The sequence below is a fragment of the Botrytis fragariae genome, assembly GCF_013461495.1.
Source record: "Botrytis fragariae strain BVB16 chromosome Unknown tig00000006, whole genome shotgun sequence".
Classification (NCBI taxonomy): Eukaryota; Fungi; Ascomycota; class Leotiomycetes; order Helotiales; family Sclerotiniaceae; genus Botrytis; species Botrytis fragariae.
In genome coordinates this window covers 1-14,104 of record NW_023500988.1, presented here as the reverse complement: position 1 = coordinate 14,104, position 14,104 = coordinate 1, and the positions used below count along the sequence as shown (strand labels likewise).

The following is a 14,104-nucleotide window of genomic DNA, read 5'->3' as shown; positions in this document are numbered from 1 at the left end:
CCCTTCATTTACCACCTATTGAGATACCCGTTTTCTGAATTGATATCGTACGCCCGACTTTCAATTACACATCTTGAAACTCGATGAAAATGATTTTTTGACCTGGAGAATTATACTATCAAGATTCGGTCATAATCCCGCTACCACAAGTCATGTACATCGTCTCATACCTGGCTCTGCATTGCCCGTGTCCCCATTCTTGTCAGCATCAGTTTCATCATCAAGTATATATTCCTCATCTCGGAATTTGCGGGAAATGCATTTTAGATCAAGTGATTTATGCGACCAATATTTTACAGGGTTCCGAAAAGCTTTTGGCTTCGTTTTCTTGTCATTTCTGATTGTTGTCCCTTTTGACCCAATCTTCCAACAACTTTCCGTAGTTCAATTCTCAACTCCGAAGTTTAAATTATTGATGATAGTTTCGTTTAACTCGCATCTGATGACAAATTAATGTATGCTCTTGTTGCGGCTTTTCACGAATACTGAGAGTTCAGAAATGTTTCGAACATTCGCGGTTGCATCATTCCTCGAAGGTCATGATATCGCCAAAACGATGTGAGGCCCAATGTTTCCGGGAACTTTAAATCAATGTTAAGCCTCCTGGTAGATGATTAAAAACATTTGCGACCAGCGGAGATGTGTACTGGTCTGCGGAGACTTGTAGTAGTGTGCGTCCCATTTTCGACGCAAAAAGCTCTTAGTATCATTGATTATTAGAATTCTACCACAAAAATTGCCGGAATGAATCAACTAATAGTTATGAATCTTGAATAGTCTAGTTTCAATGTGCGGAATAGCACATGGCGTTGCGGACTCTCAAGTAGGTCGTTTTGGTGTGATGATGAAATTTCTAGAAATTGAATGCTGTTAAAACGTTGAATTTTAAGTCGGTGATTGTCTAATGAATATGAATGGATAGTAAAGCATCTACCAATTTGTTTGGTACTTGAATCAAGGTTTTTCGTCCATAATGGAGACGAAAAATCGTATGATTTGAGAGCTCAGATTGAGGGTAAGATGATCATAACTTTCAGATTTTAAGCTCAATCTTGTATCAATTGGACTGAAAACTACGCAGTCGTTACTTCGAGTGATTGTAATTGGATCACTGTCGTTTGGTAAAGTTCCGATGATAGTTGATCTTGGTCCCTCGGTTTTAGGGTTGTATGTGGAATTGTCCATGATCCCCACTGGAACCACCCAGTTACATGCACCTTATTCCAACGGTTAATTATTGAATAAGCCAATAGGAAAGAAGATATTTGCAGAATAAGCGTGATTGCTGCAAGCCGTCAGCATTAAGCCCAATTCAATTAAGATGCCCTGTTGATTCGGGGTTGGAATCCACAATTTAACCAATAAAGACGGATATCTAAACAAAACCAACAGTCAGCGCCGAACATCCAACTAACATCTTACATATATCGAATGATTAAATAAGGTCCGTATCATCTTGAATCTGGAGTCTCAAGACTTTAGGAAAAAAATCCAATCCCTCAATATTCCGCCATTTCCGTCTCAAAATATCACAATCACGAAAATCACATCTAAATCTATTATGTCTCTGCCAAATAGACCATCTTTCCAAAGTCTTGTTAAATTTCTGGACCTTAACCCCGAGGTAGAATTTATTCGATATCAATTCCTGGATATTGGAAATGTTTTACGATTAATAACTGTCGCCAAATCTCATGCCCTCAATTTGGCCGAGAAACCTCTCAAAGTATCTTGCCTTAGCCTTGGTTGTCTTCCAGATGATTCAATAAACATAACTCGATTTCAACCGGCTGGATATGATGAACTTTATCCAGATTGGAAAAGTCTTCGATTATGTTCTTATGTGGAAAATGGAGAGACACATGCCAGTGTCATGTGTTTTGTCAAAGAAATGAGTCGAAATTTTCCACCTTGGAAACGAGATCCTCGATCAATATTATACGAAACTTTGAATCGTGCAGAGAAACTAGGATTTCAATTTCTTATAGGATTTGAACTCGAATTCCACCTTGCCAGAATCGACGGAGAGAGATCAATAAAGCAAGTGAGTCAATTTTATGGTGCGGCGGCATTTAGAGATAGGACTATATCTCAACTGATAGAGGAATGCATTCGATGTCTATTGAATTCTGGAATTGAAGCAACTCATTTTCATAGTGAAGTTGGACACGGAATGTTTGAAATTCCAACAGGTCCATTGAGACCAATCGAAGCAATCGATACACTTGTTTATTGTAAGGAAGCTATCCAAACAATTTCTTTAAAGCATGGATTCAAAGCGACATTCTTTCCAAAGCCTGTATTATCACCATCTCAAATAGCTGTTGGAGCTCATGTTCATTTCTCAATTGACAATACGACACAAGAAATTGCTGATAATTTTTTGGCTGGCATTCTTGACAATCTCCCGGCTTTATGTGGATTCAGTATGCCAAATCATGATAGCTATCATCGATTAGGAGGGCATAGAGGTACTATTGGTACTTGGGTTGGCTGGGGAGAAGAAGATAAAGATATCGCCGTAAGAAAAATATCTGGAAGAATAGGTTATTGGGAAATTAGATGTGCGGATCAAATGGCAAATATGTTTTATGTTTTATCTGCATGGATTACAGCTGGAACTTGGGGCGTGAGAAACAAATTACTATTGAAATGGAAGAATCCTCAAAGTGAGTAATTTAAATGTATTTAATCAAGACCCAACTAATGATTTCCAGGTCTCGTGGCAGAAATGAGTCGGGAGCAAGTGGCGGAATTGAATTGGGACACAAAACTTCCGCTTTCTCTTATTGCTGCCATAACTGCATTAGAAGGGAAAGCAAATAGTGAGCCATTGAGTGAACTCGGAGAGGAATTTCTACATATGTATATTGATTTTAAAAAGTTGGAAGCTAAACAAGCCGGAGAAAAAACGGAGGAAGAAAGACTTGATGTACTTACAACGATTTTTTAACCCACGACAACTTTGGCAAAGCAGAGAGATAGTCTCAAATGGATGGATTTCTTTTAGAAACAAGGCTTAAATAGCTCAAAAATCGCTTAAGGTCCCGAATGAATCAAGTCTTGGTAAATAGAATGACCATTATAAAAACTAGTTCCACCAGGGGATAGTGTCTTGAGACTTGAATTTCATGACCAAACTTCAATCCCGTATTTTGAAAACTGCCGGGAAATATCTGAGAGTTAGTTTCGCATATATTGACAGGTTTTCGAGGGTTTTCCGATCAATGCTTTCATGCCGGAAATGTCTATGAGTGTAGAAGTTTGTCGTTTACACACATCTATGTCTTGTTGAAGGGACTCTATTAATATGAATTTCCGCGCTCTGAAACCCCCCGGAAAATGTTTTTAAGCTCTTTCTCTCTATATCGATAGATTTTCATGTCTTTACGATTGATTGTTGTGAGCGGAAAGTGTTCACGGATGCAGAAGTTTGTCACCCAAACATACCTGGTTCTCATATACAGATCTATAGCATCGACGATTTACGCTATATGAGAATTGCCGGAAATTGTTGGCGGACTAGATTAATATGTATCAGTATAGCTAAAAAAATTTGCGATCTATGGTTGAGTGAGGAAAACGTTCATCAGGTATTGATATCTGGTATCTAGATATGGTTAAGTTTTCTACTCCGTCAGTACAGAGACCTAGATCAAGACAACTACTCAATTCCGCTTCCTTCCAAAAGCCGGAAAATGTATATGAATGACTCTTACATATATGAATAGGTTTGCGAGTATTCACGGCCAGGTGTCGTTGAATAAATAAAACAAATTGACATCCAAACCCCCCGAAGCTCCACATACTAATAGCAGTGGGACCTAATGCAAAATAAACTATAGACTCCGCTTCATCAAAAATATCGAAAAATATCCTCCACTGGATCTAGCATATATGAATGTAGTTTCAACATATTCCGACCAATAATTGTGTGCGGAGAATGTTTACTAAATATAGAAGTTCGGGCATTCAATCGCCAAAATATTTTACTCTGCTAACACCAAGAGACCTTTAGCAAATGAAACTTTCAGTTGCGCTGTCTAAGAAATATCGGAAAATATTCTCCACTAGAACTTTTATCAATAAAACAATTCTCAGCAGTTTCCGAGGACCAGCTGTTTGCGGAGAATCTCTTGTGATATAGAGGTTCGGCATTCAAATCGCCAAAGCATTCTTCTCTGCCAGTACCGCGAGAGCTTCAGCCAATAGAACTTTTATTTGCGCCATCCAAAAGATGTAGGAAAATGTTGTCTATTGAATTCTGTATCTATGAATTGATTCTTGACAATTTCCGAAGATCAATTGTTTGCGGAGAATTCTAAAATAAAATATTTTTAAAATAACAACTGAAAATTTTTTTAATTAAATTTTTTTTTTTGGATTAAATATTATATTAGAAATAAAATATTTAGAAGTTCTATTTTAATAAGTTATTTTCAATATTATACTTAAAAATAAAATATTTATAAGTTTCATTTTAATAAATTTTTTTTAATATTATACTTAAAAATAAAATATTTAAAAGTTTTATCTTAATAAACTATTTTCAATATAATAATTAAAATAAAATATTTATAAGTTTTATTTGAATAAATTCTTTTCAATATCTTATATGAAAAAAAAATATTATATTATAATCAATATTTTATAAAATTAAATTTATAAATTTTTTTTTAATTTTTCTTTTAAAAAAATTATTTTTAATATTATATCTTCAAATAAAATATATAGAAGTTTTATTTTAATAAACTATTTTTAATGTAATAATTAAAAAAAATTATTTAAAAATAATAATTTTTAATATTATAATAAAAATATTTTATTTAAAAGTTTCATTTTAATAAATTATTTTTAAATAATAATTGAAAATAAAATATTCAAAAGTTTTATTATAATAAATTATTTTCAATATAATAATTAAAAATAAAATATTAAAAAGTTTCATTTTAATAAATTATTCTTAATATTATATTTAAAATAAAATATTTAAAAAATTAATCTTAATAAATTATTTTCAATATTATACTTAAAAATAAAATATTTAAAAAGTTAATCTTAATAAATTATTTATAAATTCTATTTTAATAAATTATTTCCAATATTATATTAAAAAATAAATTATAATTAAAATTATACCTTAAAAATAAAATATTATATTTTAAAATAAAATATTTAAAAATTTCGTTCTAATAAATTATTTTTAATATTATATTTGAAAATAAAATATTAACAAATTTCAGTTTAATAAATTATTTTCAATATTATATTTAAAAATGAAATATTTAAAAACAAATTATTTCAATATTATAATAAACTTAGAATTAGAATTAGAAATCCTTAATATTTTTTTAACTATTTAGATTATTTAATAATTTATATATATAATTAATTAAGAATTTTCTTAAATTTTGATATTAATTTATTCTATTAAAAATCATTTTAATATTTTGAAAAATAATAAAAATAAGAATTTCACTTTTTATACTTAAAGAATATTTCTTATCTCAAATTCGAAAAATAGTTTATTTCTTATACTTCAAAAATATTTTTTATTCTAAATTCAAAAAATATTTCATTTCTTATATTTCAAAAATATTGCTTATTTCAAATTCAAAATATTTTTTATTTCTTATATTTCAAAAATATTTTATTCTTTATATTTCAAAATTTTTTTTTTTTTCAAATTCAAAAAATATTTATTATATATCTTTTATTCAAAAAAAAATAAAAAATTTATATTTTAAATTTAAAATATTATAATAAATTCAAAATTAGAATTAAAAATCCTTAATATTTTCTCAATTATTTAAATTATTTAATAATCTATATATATAATAATTTATTATAAATGAAATATTTTCAAATATAATATTTTAATTATATTTTTAAAAAAAATTCTTCGAAATAAATTTTAAAATTATTTATTTCCAAGAAAAATAAAATTTCATTATTTTAAATTTTTAATTGAAAATAATATAATTTTTTTCCTTTTAAATATTTTTTATATAAACTTTTATAATAATATAATTTTTTTCCTTTTAAATATTTTTTATATAAACTTTTATAATAATAAATTATTTTTATTATTAAATATAGAAATATTTTTTTAATTATATATTTTAATTTTAAATTATAATCAATATATGTAAATCTAAATTCTAAAAAAGAATTTTTAAATTGAAATTAATATTTCTAATATTATATTCTAAGATAAAATATCTTTAAAATAATAACCAAAAAAGATTTTAATTGATAAAAAGAATTTTGATTAATAAATTTTTTTTAGATTAAATATCATATTAGAAATAAAAATAAAATATTTAAAAGTTCTATTTTAATAGGTTATTCTCAATATTATAATAGAAAATAAAATATTTAAAGATTTTATTTTAATAAATTATTCTCAATATTATACTTAAAAATATAATATTTAAGAGTTTTATCTTAATAAATTATTTTCAATATAATAGTTAAAAATAAAATATTAAGAAGTTTTATTTTAATAATTAAAAATAAAATATTTAAAAGATTTATTTTAATAAATTATATTCAATATTATACTAAAAAATAAAATACTTAAAAGTTTTATCTTGATAAATTATTTTTGATATAATAGTTGAAAATAAAATATTTATAAATTTCATTTCAATAAATTATTTTCAATATTATATTAGAAAATAAATTTTTTAGAAGTTTTATCTTGATAAATTATTTTCAATAATTATTGTTCTTACTATGTATACATTTTTATTATATATATAACTTTGAAAATATTAATATTATAATTTTAAATATTGATAATATATTTATAGAGGTTTATATAAAGTTTATATTAAATTGTTTGAAAAGGGATTGAGTTTCTAATTATATTAAAATAGCTAATTTCTTTAAAATCAATCAATTTATACTTTTTTAATAGTATAAAGATAAAACTATTTCAAGAAAATAATTCCTTTTTAATATAGAATAAATACTTTTTAATAATCAAAAAAAGATTTTAATTAATCAAATCAATAAGCTAATATAGAGATTTATTTCTTTTATAAGTTATATAATTAGAAACCTTATAAAAAAGATTTTAAATAAAAAGATAAAAAAGAACTAAACTAGCCATTTTATCAAAAGATATTCAATGTATCTTAAAAATCAATATCTCTATTATATTAATAATTTATATATAAAAATTGATAATATTATTATATTTAATTACTTTTATAATCTAATTTAAGCTATTTTATATTATTATTGATTTTTAGTATTTAAAATACTTTTACTAATATTTCTCTTTTTTTGATTTAATTAATAAAAATAATTATAAAATATAATATTTAATTGAAATATATATATAACTAAAACCAAAAAAGCTTTATAATTAATATAAAAAGGATTATAAAGAGAATAATAAGTACTAATACTTATAATAAAGATAAAATAATAAAAACTAAACAAAATAAATCAAAAAAGTTTATTATTTTATTAATTATTATATATACTAATAAAATAACTCTTCTTTTTGCTTTTATTTATAAAGAAGATTCTAAGGATTTATAAGATATATAGATTTAGAATATAAAGGAAAAAAATAAAGTTTATTTTAAAGCTTTAAATAATAAATAGTCATTAAATACTTTTAGTTTATATTAGCTTATAAATATATTTAATTCTATTATATATTACAAAACAAATAGAAAGTATTATCTATTTATTATAAATAATTATTCTAATTATATTAATATAGAATTCCTTTACATAAGGCGGGGGCCGATTCAACTTGAATCGGTGCCGAAATAGGACTAGGGTAAGCGAAAGGGGTTAGGCGATATAGTTGAATCGGGAGTTGAATCGGTAGTATAGAATATAACATAACTTTAAATTGACTACTACTTTTGCTTTAAAACTAATATATAGTATTAATATTTAATAAAAATTGGTATCAAATAACTGAAATCTATATTATAAGTAAGTTTGAAAAAGTTTAGAATTGTTTAGAGTAAATCAATTGACTTAGAGTTACTTAATAAGCAACCATTCAATAGGTTGAGCAGGATAAGCACTATAACAATGAAGATAACGATACATTTGAATATATTACTGAATACAAGATTTTAGTCTGTACTCTACATTGAATAATAGTTTGAGAATTTGAGACTCATTTTCGGGATAGATATGATCTAGAAAAGAAAAGGTGTGCTTTATTATTTAAAAAGTATGGCTTACTCTCTTTTTGGCACCCCAAAAATATCAGAGTATCCAAACCAGGTGGTCTTCCATTTCCAGCTTTTAATCAGTCTGTAGACACGCTATTTTGTAATGATTGTATTTATATTACATTATTAAAGGATGGAATGCAAAAACATTATAAAGATCATAACTAGTGGTTTTCAAAGATTAATCTAAAGCATTGGACAGAAGTTAAGGTACAAATATTTTTTAGTTATATATATTAGAGATATTTTATTATAATTATTAAAACAAATCTTGAAGAACTAGAATCACTAGTAAAAAACGAAAACAAAGCAGTTTGAGATTAATTGTTATGCGAATTCAAAGATCTTAATGATCAAAACTAAAAAAGACATGAGATTGTTAATGATAAAATAGAAAAGAGCGATAATATTGGTTGGTGAAGCTTTGTCCAATAGCAACCACATTTTGAAAGCCGTAATATTAGATGTATTGCTTATATAAGTAGGTTACTAAACCGAAAAGATAAGTAGTTATAATGCGCTAGTGAGATTATGAGTATTATGATTGAAAGGGTAGTGGATGGGCTAAGTAGCTTCTATGATGACACTCTATATTAACTGTGAACAATTAATTTGATCAAGAAAATAGAGAATCGTTCTATAATGTGTTTATAGAATAAAGATAGTTTAGATTGGTATATTACTTATCTTTAGCGATTTATATATTATTTATTATATGTGTATGTAGTGTAGAAAGAGAGGGTAATGGAGGAAAGCTTGGGAAGAAAGGAAACTGGAAATAGGGAAAAGGTATTAGTAAGTAATCAAAACAATTCCGCAAATAAAAGTAAAGATGAAATAAGGGAAGAAAACTAATAGGTAGTCGATTCTAATAAGGTTGCTATTAATATAATAAAGGATTACTGTGAACTAACCAAATTCAACCTGGAATAAAAAGAGTTACTTGAAAAGATGCTTGAGTTACTGAAAATTGAAGAAAATGAAAATAACTAGATCTATAAGATAAGAGTATTCTTTATATTCATAATTCTATAAAGCTTAAAAGAGTATAACCGATTTAATAGTTCTATGATGTATTTTGCTGTAGTGTTAGAAATTGTAGAGGATGAAAACTAATTAAGGCATAAAAATGAGTATTTGTATATACTTACAGGATTTATGTATTATATTTAGATTTTGTTTCTGGAATATATTTTGCTATTCACTATTAGAGGAGAACAAATAGCTAAAGATATCAATCAGTTTTTGGAATTATGAAAGAAATATCTGGTGATAGGTAGTTATAGCCCATATAGTTTCTTAATCAAGATGCTGGGGTATAGTAAAACTATGAGTATGTAGAAGATTAACCAGTCTAGTATTACTTGGATTTGATTCGAAACAAATCGTCTAGATGGTGATCTATTAGAATTTCATGGAAAGCTAGTGCCTATTAAGTGATTCAAGAATTCCATCCATAATATGATTCAGGAGGCCGAGAATATCTTATAGAAGGATTTGATATGGATAAAGCAGAAGAAAAATCGCTTTGAGATTGATTTAGAGAATATTCAAAATGATTTATTATTAGCAAAACGGGGAGCTTTATAGATTATCAATGAGGCTAATAAAATGAAAAATAAGCTAGACTGGATGATGGAGCAAATATTGAAAGCTTCCAAAGAGCAGTAGTTGTAGAACCGGAAAAACAATATATAATGAATAACAAAAGTTCACGAGTATTAATAACTGTAGAAACGATTGAAAGAGCTTATGCTTGTTCTGGGACATTAGAATAATGGTCCCCTAGCTTGTAAAAAGGAAATTACTCCTATTCGATTTTGTAATGATTTGCTCCAGGAATGGAACATTTATATTATTAGTGACCGAATGGAATATATAACATAGTATTACAAATCCTAAGCACTTTTTGGTAAGGCTAAAGTGATTCCCCGATTTCTCTTATAGTGTATAGTATAGATCTAGTCAATTTATTTGGCTTATATTTAGTCATTCTCGGAGACTCTCAACCAGAAGATAAATAGATTTCTCCGAAATGATTATCTCTAGTATAATAAAAATGGGTTATAGATATATGAGTATCTAACCAAGGTCTTAACTTAGGAAACTATAATTCGATTAGGAATTCATTTGATTACATAAGATTATCGAAATATAGTCATTGAGATAAACCATGAGTATATTAATGCTAAGTTTATAAGAGATCTGCTTATAACTGAAGATATATTATATAAGAATACTAATATAATTATGAGTACTGTTAATCTTGTAGTCGCCTATAGAAAGAATATTGCTAAACAGTATAAAGTTCGGGGTGATATTATTCGAAATCTCAGTAATAAAAGCATTCGAATCTTCGGAGTTATTGATTTACAATAATACTAGCTTCTAGGGCTGGATAGTAAGTAATTAAGATCATCTATAAAACACCAGTGGAAATCATTTTATAAAACACTACTACCCAGTTTTACTCCCAAAAGATTGAGATTATTATTAAATCAACCATAATTTGCAATTTTCATTCTATTAGTATTCAAGGTTTCTCAGATAGGATTACTTATGCTATCTTATTCGAACACAGCTGTATTTATATTACCAGAACTAGAGAGTATAGGATTTCTAAGTTGATTACAGATTAATATAATCATAACTATAGGAGTGCTACTACTTAATATAATTCTAGTTTACTCCAACAATAAGATTCATAAAAACTTAAAGAAAGTGCTAAATCAAGAAGAGCTCATATTCCAATTAAAGGAACAAAAAGAAGTCATATTTACTATACTCGAATTACAAATATTATTAATTATAATATTATCAACTGGCAGGGGAAAGATATTGACATTTACTATCCTAGTAGTACTTTAGAATCCAGGAGTCAGCATTATTGTTGTATTATTTAATGTACTCAAAAAGGACTATGTTCAATGATTACAACTTGCCCGCATTGAGTATATCATATAGTATTATAGAGAAGTAGATTATATTTCAATTGTTGTGGTTAGTGCTAACCAGGCTGTATCCACTGATTTTATTATATATAGGTCAATACTCCGGAAATGAAAGTTGCTGCATTATATTGTACTTGATAAATATTATCTTTCATTTACTATTAATAATTATTAATTAAAGCTTCAGCAGCTTGGTTATCTTTAAGTATTGTAATGCCCTATAATCTTGCTGATAGCTATACTACCCCCAAGTCAACTCGATGAGTTATAAGAGATTATACATATCTTTGATTTTTGTTTTATTCGAATAAGTATAATTTGTATTAATATTCGATATACTATATAATAGTATTCGAATCAGAATGCTATAAAGGTTATCCAGGAAATGGTCTGACTACAGGGTTTAGGGAAAGGAGAGTGGGGTATCTTCTATTACAGTAATCGAGATAGGATCGAAGAAATAGGCCAAATCTTGAATTGTCTATTATATCATTTTATGATTAAGGAAAAAGATGCGGTTATGGAGAAATGGTTGTAAGTCAAAGAATTTATTACTACGACTAAAGTATTTGGGACTGGTGGGGATTACCCGGGGATTATTTATATTATGTATATTAGAGTTCTGTATAGAATAATCAACTTTGCATAAAAAACCGGATATAGTGATCAGATTGGAGAAGATATTGATTCGATTATTTTGTTAAAGGATTTAGAATATTAATAATTTAATAAACAGGACGTTACCAAGCTTATAATAAATAAACTCGCTATACAACAATTTATTCAAATCTGGGATTATTGATGGTTTATTATAAATAGATATTTAGATAAGGAAGGACAAACTTGTAATAAAGCAAAAGGAAGGCTCTGCGATTGTTGTAGTGGAGAGGTATCTGATTAAATTACTAGTCAGATTTGAACTACTTAGGAGATACAACAATTTGAAAACAAGATGAATGAAGTACAGTAGCACTGCATATTTTGCTGGGTATGCTATAGATTAGAACAAGTGTATCATTCATCTGCTCATTGCACTTTTACTTCGGGGCTCAATATCGAACAGAGCGAGTTACTTTGAACCGGAGTATAGTTTGACCGAAGATATCGAGATTACTGGAGGTGTAAAATCAGTCAGCAGATTTGTAAGAGTATTGAAAATAAACGAGTATACTAATAGAATAGAGTGATAGCTTGCTTATAGCTTGGATAAATCACATTTCCGGGGGCTTGAGAAATCTTCATTCAAAGGGGATATTCTGAACAGAATATTGCAGTATATTAGAAATAACTTGGACTTCAAACTCGATAAAAAGTTTAAGAAGGGATTATTAGTAATGGGATATGGCTTCTTTGAATTATGCTACAAATAGAGTGGTTAAGCAAATCTAGGCCTAATTATACTAGTGTAGAAGAAGGCAGTATTATTAATAAAGTGGCCATTTTCATTATAATTATAATCCCCAACCCTACGATTCCCATAATCGTATTTAGCACTATAGCAAGTCTCAACCAAAGAGAGCAAGTTATTAAATGGCTTAGCCAATATTACATCTATTGTGAGATAATAGAGGCTTCACAAAGCTATAGTACACACTGGCATAAGATATGCTACTAATCGAAAGGCATTACCAACAATTTGGGATATAAAGAGTTGGTAGAGTGGCAAATGGGTATGGATCAATTCCGGGAAGGGATTTGCCAGTGATATAGCAATTCCATTGTATAGTGCGAAAGTCAATCATTTATAAATATCAGTTGTATATATAGCGATATAGTATTGCCCACTCTTTTTATTCTGTATAAACAAAAATGAATTGATAAATAGCTGATTCAAGAAAAATACAAAGTTGGATTTGATATTGCGTAGGTATAACAATAACTTAACAAGAGTAGTAGTTGAGGAGGGTGGAGAAAGAATCGAGCTATAGAGGTGTTTGATATATTTATAGAAGAGTTTGGATGGATAAAGAAGAATGTTTAAATCGGAGGGTGTTTAGATTGAAGAATGTTTATGTTTACTATTTTGATTTGAAGCGAGTCTAACTTAGAGTGGTTCGAATAGGATATTACGTAGGGCAGTGTGAAAGAAATAAGGGATAGGGTTATTTTAAATGTAGAGAGGATATCGGGCTGAGGAGGGTCAAGGTGGGTGTATAAACTAGATATGTTTTTGGAGAATCCCTCTTTTATAATTTAGAAATAATAAAGAAAATTATCAAACTTCCCTTACAACCTAGGAATAGTAAAGAAAATTATCAAACTTCCCCCATAACCCAGGATTATTGGAAGAGTAGAAATGCTCCCCCCGCAACCCAGAAATATATTGAAGAGCGATGGAGGGCCCCCGGAACCCAGGACCCCGCCCCAGATACCGCTGAGGGGGTCGAGCAAGCTCTGATATTTGGGAGTGGTTACAAAAGGTGGGAGAGGGGTTTAGGCGGGATTAAGAGAGCAATTGGATGAAGATATAGCGTATAGCATATAAGATATATATAAGGATGTTGAAGGAGGGTATTTCGATATCGAACAAGTAAATATATAATACGATTTATATATCTCACCCCACCCAGACCTATTCGCGCGGAGCGCCCGTTGTGACCCCGTAGGGTTTTAAGTACACATATATAAAAGAAAATGAAAATTCGAATTAAGTTATTTCCATGAAATTGTGAAGATTATAGAGATTGAATTATATATAAAGAAGGTATTGGGGTTATATAGTAATGATATTAAAATATAAAAGGAAAGAATGAGTAGTGGAATTTAGAGGTGGTAGGATGTATGTGGGGTAAGGGTAAGGGTTAAATAAAAAAAGATTAGATTTTTAGGGTTTTTGTATTTAATATAAGGTTTTAGGGTTAGGGTTAGGGTTAGGGTTAGGGTTAGGGTTAGGGTTAGGGTTAGGGTTAGGGTTAGGGTTAGGGTTAGGGTTAGGGTTAGGGT

General features: G+C 28.2%; 1 protein-coding gene across 1 annotated transcript; it reads left to right on the top strand.

Annotated features, from left to right (window-relative positions):
• Positions 1-1,561: 1,561 nt before the first annotated feature.
• On the top strand, positions 1,562-2,953 carry Bfra_001176 (putative glutamine catalytic protein; the record flags this gene model as incomplete). The annotated part of the gene is made up of 2 exons (XM_037331614.1): positions 1,562-2,669; positions 2,718-2,953. The coding sequence occupies 2 exons, from the start codon at positions 1,562-1,564 to the stop codon at positions 2,951-2,953; spliced, it is 1,344 nt and encodes a 447-aa protein (XP_037195768.1).
• Positions 2,954-14,104: the final 11,151 nt, after the last annotated feature.